The 15,026-nt window shown below is 37.8% G+C and overlaps 1 protein-coding gene across 1 annotated transcript in view; it reads left to right on the top strand.

Annotated features, from left to right (window-relative positions):
* LOC106876194 (ankyrin repeat domain-containing protein 29) overlaps nucleotides 1–14,571 on the top strand; it is a 138,027-nt gene extending 123,456 nt beyond the window's left edge. Inside the window, exons 4-9 of the mRNA XM_014924635.2 lie at nucleotides 2,175–2,273; nucleotides 4,595–4,792; nucleotides 6,461–6,559; nucleotides 7,851–7,946; nucleotides 9,931–10,029; nucleotides 14,245–14,571. Of these exons, the coding sequence (XP_014780121.1) occupies nucleotides 2,175–2,273; nucleotides 4,595–4,792; nucleotides 6,461–6,559; nucleotides 7,851–7,946; nucleotides 9,931–10,029; nucleotides 14,245–14,454 (801 nt within the window). The 3' untranslated portion in view covers nucleotides 14,455–14,571. The remainder of the gene's footprint in view (nucleotides 1–2,174; nucleotides 2,274–4,594; nucleotides 4,793–6,460; nucleotides 6,560–7,850; nucleotides 7,947–9,930; nucleotides 10,030–14,244) is intronic.
* The last annotated feature ends 455 nt before the right edge of the window (nucleotides 14,572–15,026 follow it).

A 15,026-nucleotide genomic window follows, 5' to 3' on the forward strand; every position in this document is an offset into this window, starting at 1 on the left:
ACAGCACATTTCCAAAGGTCTCGGTCAGTAGTCATCGCCTCGGTGAGGCCCAATGTACGAAGGTCTTGCCTCACCACCTCAGCCCAGGTCTTCCTGGGCCTACCTCTTCCACGGGTTCCCTCAACTGTTAGGGTGTGGCACTTTTTCACGCAGCTATCCTCATCCATTCTCACCACATGTCCATACCAGCGCAATCGTCTCTCTTGCACACCACAACTGATGCTTCTAATGTTCAGCTTTTCTCTCAAGATACTTACACTCTGACGGGTATTCACATTGACATTACACATCCAACGGAGCATGAATGGAAAAAAAACAAACATGAATTATTGATGTATGTAGACATATGCAGAATTATTGGGTTACACACACACATATGCACATACACATGCATGTGCACACAGCACACATATAAGTAAGCACATGGGTGCTAAACAAGGTGGAAAAATAGTACTTGAATTCCAAAGGTAGACTAAAATACTCTTTAATTAAAGCTGAAAAAACTTCACAAACTGTGAAGTGTTTTTGGCTTTGATGAAATAATGTAGAGAGGTATAGGTTTAATGTCTAAGTATGAGAAGGACTAATATTTTGAAAATGTAAGCAGATATTTAATATAATTCAGATTTGTTGAATACTAAGTAAAGCAAATGTCATTATCGAATATTTATATAATTTATATGTAACTCACATCATCTGTGCATTTTATGCGTAAATACCTATCATCAGATATCAATGTGACTTGTAATGAATGAATAAGGTTTGTAATAATATTTATTCATAAGGATGATAAAGTAATTACTAATGAAGGGGTCAATTGAATCAACTATTCCTGTTCCTGGCCTTCAAACTATCTTAGAATTCATACTCTGAAATAAAAAACTTCAATATCTGTTAGAGTTGTAAGTTGAGTTGCTTTGTACTTAGAACAAACTTAGTTGCTAGGCAAGGGAGAAGGAATTGAATGTGATGACATCAGCAGCTACTTAGGGAATGGTAGATGTTAAGTTTGACAAGAAAAGTACTAAATTCTATAATTTCTTCATAACTGTAATGTATGTCTATAAATAGCAAGTTCAGACATTTCGTGTGACCCCCCCCCCTCTCTCTCACTCACACACACACACACACACACACACACACACACACACACACACACACACACACACACACATACACACACATAGACTGTTATCCATGCATACATGCACACAGACACACTCATGTTTGTGCCTGTGACTAGAAAAATCCTAATGAAGTTAAATTGTTGAACTGTTGACTTAATAAGTTAAGACTTTAAACTTTGGCAAGGGCCAATAAGTGCACCATTCAAAAAGTCCTGCATGCTGCAGGTTACGCATGACTGCTTTAAACCCTACAACTGCCCTTGAATAAAAAAAGCGCATAACTCTGCTTGCTTCATTATACTCAGTAGCAGGAAGAACAACCAATTGTAATGTGAACTTCTACAATCAAACCATCGATGGAGCTACTATGTCGCCCCAGCCTGCTGCAAATATCAGCCGAATATTCCTCAAATCACTCCCTTCTAATCCTCTTGAAAATGTCTCTGATTTTTAAACAAGGCCCTTTGCATTAAAGCATTAATATTCAAATTTCTCCCCTCCATCATGATTTTATATAAGAACCTTTTGTGATGTTATGTTCCAAGTAATAACTTAAAATAAGTTTTGCTTATTTAAAAAATTAATTAAAGCACGTCTACAGTGTATTCAAGAAAGTGCTTTCTGAAATGTATTCATGAAACACCAAGCTGTTCTGTTACCTGTGATCCCAGACAAACTCCACTGTGGCAAGAAATACAAATAAGGATATCATCCAAGATCAACCATAGCAAAAGTAATGGTGGTGCTCCAGCATGGCCACAGCCCATGGATTGGAGATGGTAAAAAAACTGTATTTCATAAGAAATATATCCATGAAAGACTCCAAAATATAAAGACATGTTTGATGGTCTAGCCCAAGATAAACTATGACTAAAAAAAAACATCACAGCCAGAACATCTTTCATCATAAACTTGCTGGATCAAGGCTGACTTGGAGTTGAATCACAACAATTGCTCCAGTAAAACCATTCTCACCATGCAAAAATGGTAAATTGCTTAAAATAAATAATGCTCTTTTCTGATCCTTTTATTTTCATTTATTTTCAGACTGGCACCTGTGCTTTGTTTTTTGCTGCTCAAGGTGGTTTCTTGGATATTGTGAAAGTCTTACTGGAAAGTGGTGCACCAGTAGATTTGGCTAGTTTTGTAAGTATTCTTTGTTTTATAGATCATATTTATATGGATAGCCATGGCAGAGTAGTCTGGTGTTGTGTCATGTGGTAATGTATGGTGGAAAGTTCTAGATGGTACGACCTGAATTTAATTTCTATGCTGTTTGTTTCAATTCTAAGTTTTGTTTTATGGCTTAGGCAGGAGGAATGAACCTTAGATCTTTGCCCATCACACTTTCAGACTGGTGAGAATGATGCCGCTGAAGCCTAACCCGAACATCTGCAGATCAATATCCACAAAACAAACAGAGGTGGAGACCAGGTGTCTGACCCAAATGCTTGAAACAATGTAAATTCTGTTAAAAGCACTCAAAATCTTGATTCCTGGTGGTTATGTTAAACTGAGCAGCATGTTGGGACTGCTATCCGAAGAAGCAATGAATGAGAACTGCTTTTTAGTAAGGCACTGAAGTTCTTTCCTACATGTGTGGGCAGAAAAGCAGGTAAAGAAAGAAGAGAAGAGAAAACAGTTTGTTTAGGAATACTAAATGAATAGGAAATCAATATTTTGAACTGAAATTGTCAACCTGAAATAATTTATTATAATGATCAAATCTCTTCAACCAAGAATAATAATATTTTATTCACATAGATGTAGGTATGGTTGTATGATTCAGAAGTTTGCTTCCTAACTGTGGGGTTTTAGGTTCAGTCCCACTCTACGGCACTTTGGACAAGGTTAACTTTGCCCTTCATCCCTCTGAGGGTTGGTAAAATATGTACCAGTTGATTACATCAACCCCAGTTGATGTAATTGATTATCCCTCTCCCACAAATTTCAGGCCTTATGCTTATAATAGTAGTAGTAGTAGTAGTAGTAGTAGTAGTAGTAGTAGTAATTATAGTAATACTTTCTACTATAGGCACAAGGCCTGAAATTTGATAGTCGATTACATTAACCCCAGTACTTGAATGGTACTTAATTTATCAACCCCAGAAGGATGAAAGGCAAAGTTGACCTCAGCAGAATTTGAACTCAGAATGTAGCAACAGATGAAATACCGTGGAACCTTTCACCCGATGTGCTAATGATTCTGCCAGCCCACCACTCTTCTTCTTAATAATAATAATAATAATAATAATAATGATAATGATAATTATAATTATAATTATAATAATCCTTTTTACTATAGGCACATTGCCTGAAATTTGGGGAAAGGGGATAGTTGATTGCATCAACCCCAGTGCTCAACTGGTACTTAATTTATTGACCCTGAAAGGATGAAAGGCAAAGTCGACCTCGGAGGAATTTGAACTTAGAATGTGGTGACAGATGAAATACTGCAAAGCATTTTGCCTGGCTTGCTAACAATTCTGCCAGCCCACTGCCCTTAATGATGATGATGATGATGATGATGATGATGATGATGATGATGATGATGATGATGATGGTGGTGGTGGTGGTGGTGGTGGTGGTGGTGGTGGTGGTGGTGGTGGTAGTGGTGGTGGTGGTGATCCTTTCTACTGGACGCACAAGGCCTCAAATTTGGTGGGAGGGGACAAGTCGGTCACACTGACCCCAGTGTTTCACTGGTGCTTATTTTATCGACCCCAAAAGGATGAAAGGCAAAGTTGAACTCAGAATGTAATGGCAGACGAAATACCGCTAAGCATTTCACTCGGTGTGCTAACGTTTCTGCCAGCTCGCTGCCTTCTTCTTAATAATAATAATAATAACAATAACAATAAAAATATTAATAATAATAATAATAAGAAGAAGAATGATTTCAAATTTTGGCCTGCAATTTTAGGGTATGGGATAAGTCAATTACATCAACCCCAGTGCTTAACTAGTACTTATTTTATCGACCCCGAAAAGATGAAAGGCAGAGTCAGTTTCGATGGAATTTGAACTCACAATGTAAAGGAGGACAAAATATTGTTATGCATTTTACCCAGCATGGTAACATTTCTGCTGCGTTCATAATAATAATAATGATGATAATAATCATCATCATCATCATCATCGTCGTTTAACGTCCGCTTTCCATGCTAACATGGGTTGGACGATTTGACTGAGGACTGGTGAAACCGGATGGCAACACCAGGCTCCAATCTAATTTGGCAGAGTTTCTACAGCTGGATGCCCTTCCTCACGCCAACCACTCAGAGAGTGATAGTAATAATTATAATAATCCTTTCTACCATAGGTACAAAGCCTGAAATTTGGGTGGTTGTTTATTTTATTGGATATTTGCCATGTGGAGTGTCCTTTCTCCCATTGCATAGGATATTTTTGTGGCTTGACCTACTCTACATTTTTGTTTCTTTTTCTTTTTTAAATTCCAATTTCAGGATGGTGGTACTCCTCTGTTTGTTGCTTGCCAATGTAACCACTTAGATGTTGTTGAAGAATTATTATTGAGAGGAGCTGACATACATGCACAGATGGTTGATGGCGCCACCTCTTTATTTATAGCTGCTCAAAATGGTCATGTAAAAATGTTGAAATATTTGTTATCGAAAGGGGCCGATGTAAATATAAAACGAAAGGTATTTATATTGATTTATTTGTTTATTTTATATCATGTTTTGTGATAACCTATAACCCTCAATGGTTATAGGTTTTCAACAAGTCAACCACAGGTTCACTACCATAACGAGCGTGACCTGGGGACCATCATCAACATCCTTTAATGCCCGTTTTCCATGCTGGCATGGGTTGGATGGTTTGACAGGAGGTGGCCAGCCGGAGAACTGCCCAGGCTCCAATTGTCTGTTTTGGCTTGGTTTCTGTGGCCGGTTGCCTTTCCTAATGCCAACCACTTTACACAGTGTACTGGGTGCTTTTACATGGCACTAGCACAGGTGCTATTATGTGGGGCTGGCATGGGTGCTTTCTATGTGGCACCAGCACGGGGCTGTTGCATGCCAATCCTCTTCTCCTCTTCAGTAGGGGGTGGGGTGACATTAACACTTCTGCTGCTCACCCTGCTGAAGAAAATCTGTTAAAATAAGGCAAATACTATGGGCTGTTTTAGTTCGAAAGTGCCAATCCATCAGTTTCCTCACTGATGTTTACATCTTTCTATGAAATACATCAGCAAAAAACATACTCTCTCTCTCTCTCTCTCTCTCACACACACACACTCACACAGAGTTTCCACAGACCAAATTTATCTCACAAAGCACTGATCAGCCTGGGATGAGTACCTGGGATGACACCCATGGTACCATACATGGGTTAGAACTCAAAACTACATGGCTGAAAAGTAAATGCATTAACTGCACAAGCATGCCTGCATATAACAGATAGATAGATAGAGAGAGAGAGAGAGAGAGAGAGAGAAAGAGAGAGAGAGGGGGGGAGATCAGAAGTGAGTGAATAAGCAAAAACAAAATATAAACTTTTTACATTGACAGTCAGTCTCATATGTTGACTCAGGACTTCAGCTGTTGATAGTGGATCAAATAACTTGATTCAGCTGCAGCAGGATTCATACATCCATTGTGAGTCAGGTTTTGAACCCAGGATGCAGTATGACAGAACTAAAAGTTTCCTGTGAAACTTCAGTGAGCTTATCATCTGAATAGCTTTCTTCTGATTATAGTCAAGCATGTTAGTAATTGTGGAGGCACATGGCCTAGTGGCTAGAACAGCAGACACATGATTGAGGGATCATGGGTTCGAATCTCAGACCGGGCGTTGTGTGTGTTTATGAGTGAAACACCTAAGCTCCACACATCTCCGGCAGAAGGTAATGGCGAACTTCTGCTGACTCTTTCGCCACAACTTTCTCTCACTCTTTCCTCCTGTCTCTAGCAGCTCACCTGTGACAGACCAGCGTCCTGTCCAGGTGGGGAACCTATACGCCATTGAAACTGGGAAACCAGCCCTTATGAGCCAGGCATGGTTCGAGAAGGAACAAACAACAACAATATGTTAGTAATTGAAGATAACACAACATCTTAGAAGTCAATCAGGGAATACATGAAATATTTAGAGAGTTTATCATATATACTCTGAGTTATAAGTATTTCTCAAGTTTCAAGTTAAAACTTTGATTCTTCATGTGGCATCAGAAAATGTTACAAACCTTAACTAAAAACAATGTGTGTATTGTGTGTGTTGATGAAATAGTTGAATAGTTTTGTCTCATCATGTTAAGCTTCTTTTTGAGTGTGTAAATAATAGCTATCTTCTTTTTTTTTTTTTCTTAGGACCAAGCCAGTCCATTATGGATTGCATCTCAGATGGGACATGCAATGATTGCCCGAGAACTGCTTGAAAATGGAGCCGAGATTGATTCCACCCGAGAGGTAATGAGACACCATAAGATTTCATTTTGAACACTGTTGATCAATGTCTTAATAATGACTTGTATTTGTTATGGTAAAGGTAATTTTATGTATACTTTCTATTAGATTTCATTCATTAATTACTTATCTATCAACTCAGGGCTGTGGAAGAAAACACTTCTTTAAAATGCTGCTTAGGGAAATTGCAACTAGAACCACAGTTTTATGAAGTGAACTTCTAAACCACACAACCACATTAATATACAGGGTGTGTAAGATATCTGAGGACAGATTTATGTTTATAAAGAAACAGATATATAATAACAGATTAATGGCAAATGCATATTATACACAGTCATTAATTAACAATATTAAGTATCAACAGTTTTTATTATCTCTTTGATAATAAATATAATACATGATTATTACTACATGTATTTTGACATTCACAAACATGCTCTCTCCCTCTTTCTCTCCCTCTCTCTATTTCTCTCTCTCTCACTTTTATAGCACAATAATGATGCTTGATAAAGAAAACTACCAATTTTAGTTACTAATCTTACAAATACTCACTTCAGTACACAGGACTGTGAAATATTTGAACAACCTTCTGGAACTTTATAATATAATCTTGTGGAAAATGCTGTGAACATAATCAAAGTTATCCGCATTTGTTATGATAGGAAAGGACCCTAACACTACATAATCATCAACAGATATAAATATTATCGCTATGCACCTTGTAACTAAGCATGGTGTCAGTCTTAATGTCACAACATCTGTTGACATCATGTCTTATCACTGATGCAGCTCCTATGTTGTTGTTCAAGCAGCCAAACTTTTTTCAAATTGCATCCTACTGCTTTAGTAAAAAGGAAGGACGAAACATTAGTTGATGTACTTCCAAACAGAGTATGTCTGTAAAAAAAAAAAAAAAAAATGATAGAGGATGGTGACGGCTGGGATATCTTTGATTTGCTCTGCCGGGGCTCACCTGGGGCTAAACATCAACTAGCACAGCAGGAGGATCATTATTGTCAGTAGTTTGTCACCATTACCATTTAGCATTTAAACCAGCAATATTCAATCCAAATATCCTACATGTTTTATGTTCAAACTGGTCAGATCCAGCCTCTCACACCTATCTTAAAAATAAACAACCAATCATCTAACTCTCAAAGCTATAAGATAAGGCATGATTAATTCAAAGCAATGAGAGTAAATAAGGATTACATTTCACAGAGTAATCTACATGCTGAAGGATTTATGCTTCATGATTTCACATTATAACTGAAGTTCCTTATATTTTCAGGATGGAGCAACCCCGTTGTTTAAGGCATGCCATAAAGGTCATCTTGATGTTATTGAAGAACTATTGAAGTATAACTGTAACCTTGAACTTTTACCTGTAAGTTTCTATTTCCTATCTGGTCACTGTTTCTTTCAACATTAATCTTCTAACCCTCTTTGTTTCTCTTTGCTATTTTAATAATCTGGATGCTTTGGTTAAAAAATGAGCTGGGGATAAATATTTCTGTCTTCATTCACCAGATGCATTTATAAAAAGGAGGATATGGTTAGTTAACTTGATCCTAGTATACAGCTGGTGCTTGTTTATTTTGGCAACTTTACAGTTCAGCACCCACTCTTACTGAATGCATTTTTACAAATATCTTCCCCGCTTGCTGTTTTGCAAAAACCAAAACCAAAAGGAAAAAAAAAACTTACTAGTTTATGTTAATAGAAGCTAATTTTGCACAATGATTTATTATTTATATTTTCTTATACTATTTCATATAGTAGCTGCTGCTTTTTAGGGTATTTATGTGGATTAGTACCTGCTATGTTAAATTTTTATGGAAATTACTTCAAAAGGCAGCAATATATTTTGCTATTTAGCTACCATGCTGTGAATCCTTTTCCCACTGAATATGCGGGAGGTAATGTTAACAACATTGGCTTCTCTGCCTTCCAAAACCATAGATATTTACTTTGTTATATTATTGATATCATGTGGTATAGTGGTTAGGGTGTTGCGACTCGTGATTGCTAGATCATGGGTTCAATTTCTGGACTGGGAAGCCTGTTGTGTTCTTGAGCAAAACACTTCCTTTCATGTTGCTCTAGCGCTGTGTGGGGACCAGCACGCCAAAGAATAGACCCGTTTTCTCTGTGTGCTGCAAAGGGTGACCAAAAGAGGTTGGTGTGGGCTTTGCACTCTGACTTTGTAAAACCCTCAGCAGCGATGACTACCCAAAACAGACCCATGGGTTAAAGGGCTGTTGTCTGAATGGTGCAGAGACATCGTATGCCAAGAGTAGTAGGGAATCACCAACAAATGGTGCATGCTTCAACACACTTACAGTGCATGCCCCCATACTACTACTGCTACTACTGCTGCTGCTGCTGCTACTGCTACTACTACTACTACTACTACTACTACTACTACTACTACTACTACTACTGAAAACAATGTTCTACTCATATTCTAATTCTAATAAAAAATTTTTTTTTGAAATTGTATTTCAAATATGAATATTTTACTTGATTTAAATATGCTATTTCTTACAAAAATCATGAATCCTCTAAACACCCAATGTCCCCTGTAGTGCCTCTGATATTTGCTGCCCCTTATGAGCTTACGACACTCTTCAAGAGGGTGCTACCACCCAGGTTAAGAACCACTGATGTAAAGTAAGGAAATAGAGGAAGAGCCCTTGTTCATGTTGAGCATGCCCATATATTCTTTTATTCCTGTGGCCATGCCGAAACTTTGTGTTCAAGAGTATTGTCAGTTACTTCACTCCCCTCTCAGTACTTATTTTTGCCAGCCTTGGAAGGATGAAAGGCAAAAAAGGACCCAGATGAGATTTGATGTCAGAACATAAAATAGCATAACCATATACCACAAAGTATTTTGTCAAATGTCACACTGCTGCTGCTGCTACTGCTGCTGCTGCTGCTGCTACTACTACTACTACTACTACTACTACTACTACTACTACTACTTTCTTCGTCGCCCTTTCAAAGCCTAGCCAGGCTCATGGGCCCAGTTTCCCAGTTTCTATGGCGTATGTGTTCCTCCCAGCCAGACGGGACGCCAGTCCATCGCAGTGTTATTCAAGAAACAGGAAGGAAGGGTGAGAGAAAATTGGGGCGAAAGAGTACAACAGGGGTCGCCACCACCCCTGCCGGAGCCTCGTGGAGCTTTTAGGTGTTTTCACTCAATAAACACTCACAACGTCCAGTCTGAGAATCGAAGCCGCAATCCTCCGACCGCAAGTCCGCTGCCCTAACCACTGGGCCATTGCGCCTCCACACTATTACTACTACTACTAATACAAATTTGCACTATTGTTATTTAGCTTACCTTCTTATTGTTCTCTCTGCAGAATGGTGAAACTGTCCTCCATGCTGCTGCTTTATTTGGTCACCTGAAGGTTGTGAAACGGCTTGTTGAACATGGCGTAGATATAACTATAAGGAATAAGGTAAGTTCTTTTGACGACTTATATATTCAGTTCTGTAGTTAGGTAAGTAAATAGGTAGGTAAATAGGTCAATAGATGGATGGATATTCATTTATCTATTTAATTCCTTGAGTGACTACCTAGGAAGATGATAAAATAAGCAAATCAAAACTAGCTAAAACTGTGCACTGTAAGCTTAGTATCAAATGTAAAATGAGCTCCATTGTAATAAAGATTCATTGAGATTCATTGGTGTGTGTGTGTTTGTATGATTATCATCATCATCATCATTGTCGTTGTCTTTGTTTTAATGTCCACTTTTCCATGCCTGCATGAGTCAAATGGAATTTATTGAAGTAAATTTTATTTGGCTGGATGCCTTTCCTGTTGCCAACCCTTACCTGTTTCCAAGCAAGGTAATATCTCCCCTTGACAAGATTTGTTTTTCACAGAAGACTGGAAATGTAAACATTGTTTGCAACCCATGTCAAGACAAGGATACACACATACACCATATATATATATATATATATATATATATATATATATATATATATATATATATATATATATATATATATATAAATGTATGTATGTATGTATGTATGTATGTATGTATGTATGTATGTATAGATAGATAGATACAGCTTTGGTTTGCTCAATGCTATACCAGACACTTGCCCAAGGTGCCAGTCAGTGAGATTGAACTTGCAACCTGTAGCTGGGAAGCAAGCTTTGTAACTACATAGCTACATGACCATGCCTGTGTATATTAGTTACACCTGTGCCTATAGCTACACCTGAATCCATCACACACACACATATCCCCCCCCACCACCACATCACACACACAGCTTTTTTTTTATCTGCATAAGGGAAATAACTCAGTTGGACAGAAATCTTTTCTGTTTCCCGAAAGAACTAAAGAACATGGTATAAAGTAACGCGTGCGTATTCTTTAAACTATATATATAAAAAAAGATTCCTTGCTATCAAGTGTCAGGGTTCTGTTGATGTCATTATTTTTGTTTTAACGTCCACTTCTCTGTGCTTGCATGGGTTAGATGAAACTTGTTGAGACAGGTTTTCTATGGCCAGAGTCTCTGCTTATTGCCAATCTGCCACTCCTGATCTGTTTTCATGCAAAACAGTATTTCCTGTTGTCCTCCAAACAACATACAACTCAATGGTAAGACATATTTCCACAATAGATTTCAAACAAATGACTGCGTTTACAATCAGTATGCAACTGTCAAGACACAGGGAAGACCCAAGCTCACACACGCATACTCATTTACAAGTGTTTTCTGTCTATCGAAAATGCCCAAGGTGCTGCACAGTGAGACTGAACCCAAAACCATGTTATTGTTAAGCAGATTTCTTAACATGCAGCCATGCCTGTGCCTATTTATTTTAATTTTTGAATATGTCACTGACTTGTTTGACCACTGCCTTATGAAGGTAACTCACCTCAAGAAGGAAATAACAGAGGATTGTGACAGAGGAAGCATGAAGGTGTAAGCATGAGAATTGTGGCAGTGACGATGGTGATGATATAAAGAGGGAAGATCTGAATACTAATACATACACATGTACGTACACATAGGCACTCAGAGAACTATATAGTCATGAAACAGAGGTGTACACAGAACCTTTTTTATATATACATTATGCGCACACATGCACATGTATTACACACACACACACACACACACACATGAGTTCTGATCCAGACCATGACTACTTATCCAACACATGCCAGCATGGAAAAGCAGACTTTAAAATGATGGTAAATAAACAAATATAATGAAGAGGTCTGCATACTCCTTCACAAGGGGACACCAGTGTTTCCCTTTAATATGTTTTGGGAAAACTCCAAACATGTTGTTACTCTGAGTGAGTGTGAGGTCGAGGTTTTGGAACATTCAAACACCCTCATGAACATCATCTGATTCTTGAGAGAAACAGGACACTAACAAAATCAAAAACTTCTTTGTCAGTATTTCAGTTCCCCAAAATGTCTCAAATGTAACGGATTGCAAAATGTAATTTACCAATAAACTATGGTATTTCAGTGTCATATTCCATTCAGCTATAAATACAGGAAACCCCTGCCTCTGTCACAACATTAAGGATTTGTAATGGAGTGAAAGAGTTACTAACAATGGCATTTCATATGAGGCATCTGTCTCTAGCCCAAGGGAAAAGATTGAGTCCCTCCAGTCTCTTCCCATTGTCCCTGGAAATCCCACTGGCTCCAGAGTTGAGATATTTTCTTGAAAGAGCTAGGGTTTTAAGTTTATTTCATTGTGGTGACCAAAACAACTTGACATTCAGTTGACATGACAATCCATGGAGACCTCCAAAATCAAAGGATTTGTCATACTGATATCCACACCCTTCAACATATATTGCCTCTGACTTTGAGAGTGATGGAGGTGCAGAGCTCATCTTGGCTAAGTAAAACACCAGTGTTAGCCATAGGCAAAACATCAACTCAGTCTCCCAAAATTTTGTCACTCACACAAAATAAGCCTTGAATATTGGTCAATTTGATGAAAAAGAATGTTGAAAATGTATGTATTTTGACTCTAAATTGTCCCATTTCTCTGAGTCAATTTACCCTACTCTCAAACTAAGTATGTAAACTCTTTTTTCAGCTGTAGAGCTTCATCTGTTATTTTTTTAATAAATGAAAATATTACTTAATGTTAGTCGTGATATTGTTGAAAATTGATGGAATGGAAAAGGCATTTTTTTATCCTTTGTAGGTGTACATTTCTGCATGTGTGTGCATATGTGTGCATGCACACACGTGCGCCTGTGTGTGTGTGTGGTTGCTTCTAGTGCCAAAAATGTACCGTCTCTAAAACAGGCTGAATGTCCAGTCAGATTTGCCAAATCATCAGCATTGAAACAACTATGCCAAATTGTTTCATTCCTGTGTGTGACAAGATGGTGTACAGCTATTAACCATACATACATAGTCAAATTTCTGTGTTAAGTACTCTATGTAACCTTTTTCATTTGCATATGCACTTGCTTTTATGCTGTAATTAGGACACACAAATAAACATATACTTAAATAAGCACATATATAAACAAGCACCCACATAGTGACAGCACAAGGGACGTGGGACATATATATTTAACTCTATTATAATGCTGAATACAAAATGCACTGAGAAACACAAATACCATTTAGAAAACATCATGGTTAATTCTCTCTAGAGTTATGTGTTCAAAACTTGCTGTAGCCAGTACTGTGTTATGTAACTTTGCTTTGTAGACAAGTTTTCTGGTTAGTTAAGAATTGTTAATGACTTTGAAAAATAAATGAAGATGATTATAACCAGGCCTATTGCTGGAGCCACATAAAAAGCATTTGGAAGGGCATCCAGCTGTAAAAACCATGCCAAAACTGACCTCGTCTGATGCCATCTATTTGGTCTCACAGATTCAATGTTGATGTATTTGATATCAAATATTTTCATATTTCTCTTGTTCTCTCCCCCCCTCTCTGTGAGTATATTTCTCTTTATGCAAATGAGGGGAGGGAAAGTGTTTCTGTTATTTGGGTTCAATGAATAAATTACAATCCCTCTTTCTCTTCCCCCCTCCCCCTCCCTCTGGTTATAAATGGTATTTGTGTTTCTCAGTGCATTTTGTATTCAGCATTATAATAGAGTTAAATATATATGTCTCACATCCCTTGTGCTGTCACTATGTGGGTGCTTGTTTATATATGTGCTGGTGCCACATAAAAAGCATCCAGTCCACACTGTAAAGTGGCTGGCATTTGGAAGGGCATCCAGCCATAAAAACCATGCCAAAACTGACCTCATTTGTGCTTATGCCATGTAAAAAGCACTCGGTTCACTCTGCTGGGTGGTTGGTGTTAGGAAGGGCATCTAGCTGTAAAAACCTTGCCAAAACAGACACAGAAGTCTGGTGCAGTCTTCTGCCAGGTCAGCTCTTGTCAGATCGTCCAATCTATGCCAGCTTGGAAGGCGGACATTAAACGATGATGATGATGATGATGACAACGCTGACTATCATATTATGGAGAGAAGATGTGTGGCTAAGTGGTTAGGGTATTTGGCTCACGATTGTAAGGTTGTGAGTTCAGTACATAGCAGTACATTGTGCCCTTGAGCAAGACTTTGAATGACGACGACGATGATGATTGCTTTTTATGGAAATGAAATTAACTTCTTATTTTCTCCTCTCATTACAGGAAGATCAGACAGCTGCCGAGTTGTCCTCAGAAGCTGGTTATGATTTCATTGCGAAGTTTTTGGAAACGAAAGGGGAAAGTGCCAAAGTGGAATCAAAAAATGAGGCCAGTAATGTAGAGGTGGAGTCAAGTATCAAAACCCAACTAGACCAGTCCACAGAGAGCTGTACTCAGCTGCATGAACTGGAGAACAATGAAACAAATGCTTAAAGAGACTTTAAACAAGCTCCCCAAAAAATGGTAGAATATGAAGGTTAAGGAATTGAATATATGCTCAGCTCTTCAGAACACAACTTTTAAAATGCAACATATGTTTTTATTCTTTGATTCTCTCTCATTTCTTTCACTTTCTCTGTTTTATGTTTTTATTCAGATTATTTCTCTTTATTCTGTGGCTAAACACTTAAACTTTAAATAATAATAATAATTATTATTATTATTATTATTATTATTATTATTATTGTTATTATTATCATCATCATCACCATCATCATCATCATCATCATTATTATTACATAAGGTGGCAAGGTGGCAGAATCGTTACCGTGCCAGACAAAATGCTTTGCAGCATTTTTTTCTGGCTTTATGTTCTTAGTTCAAATTTCACTGAAGCTAACTCTGCCTTCCATCCTTCCGGGGTTGATAAAATAAGTACCAGTTGAGTACTGGGGTCGATGTAATTGACTAGCCCCCACCTCAAGATTTCAGGTTTTGTGCCTATAGTAGAAAGGATTATTATTATTATTATTATTATTATTATTATTATTATTATTATTATTATT

Source organism: Octopus bimaculoides, chromosome 9 (genome assembly GCF_001194135.2).
Source record: "Octopus bimaculoides isolate UCB-OBI-ISO-001 chromosome 9, ASM119413v2, whole genome shotgun sequence".
Classification (NCBI taxonomy): Eukaryota; Metazoa; Mollusca; class Cephalopoda; order Octopoda; family Octopodidae; genus Octopus; species Octopus bimaculoides.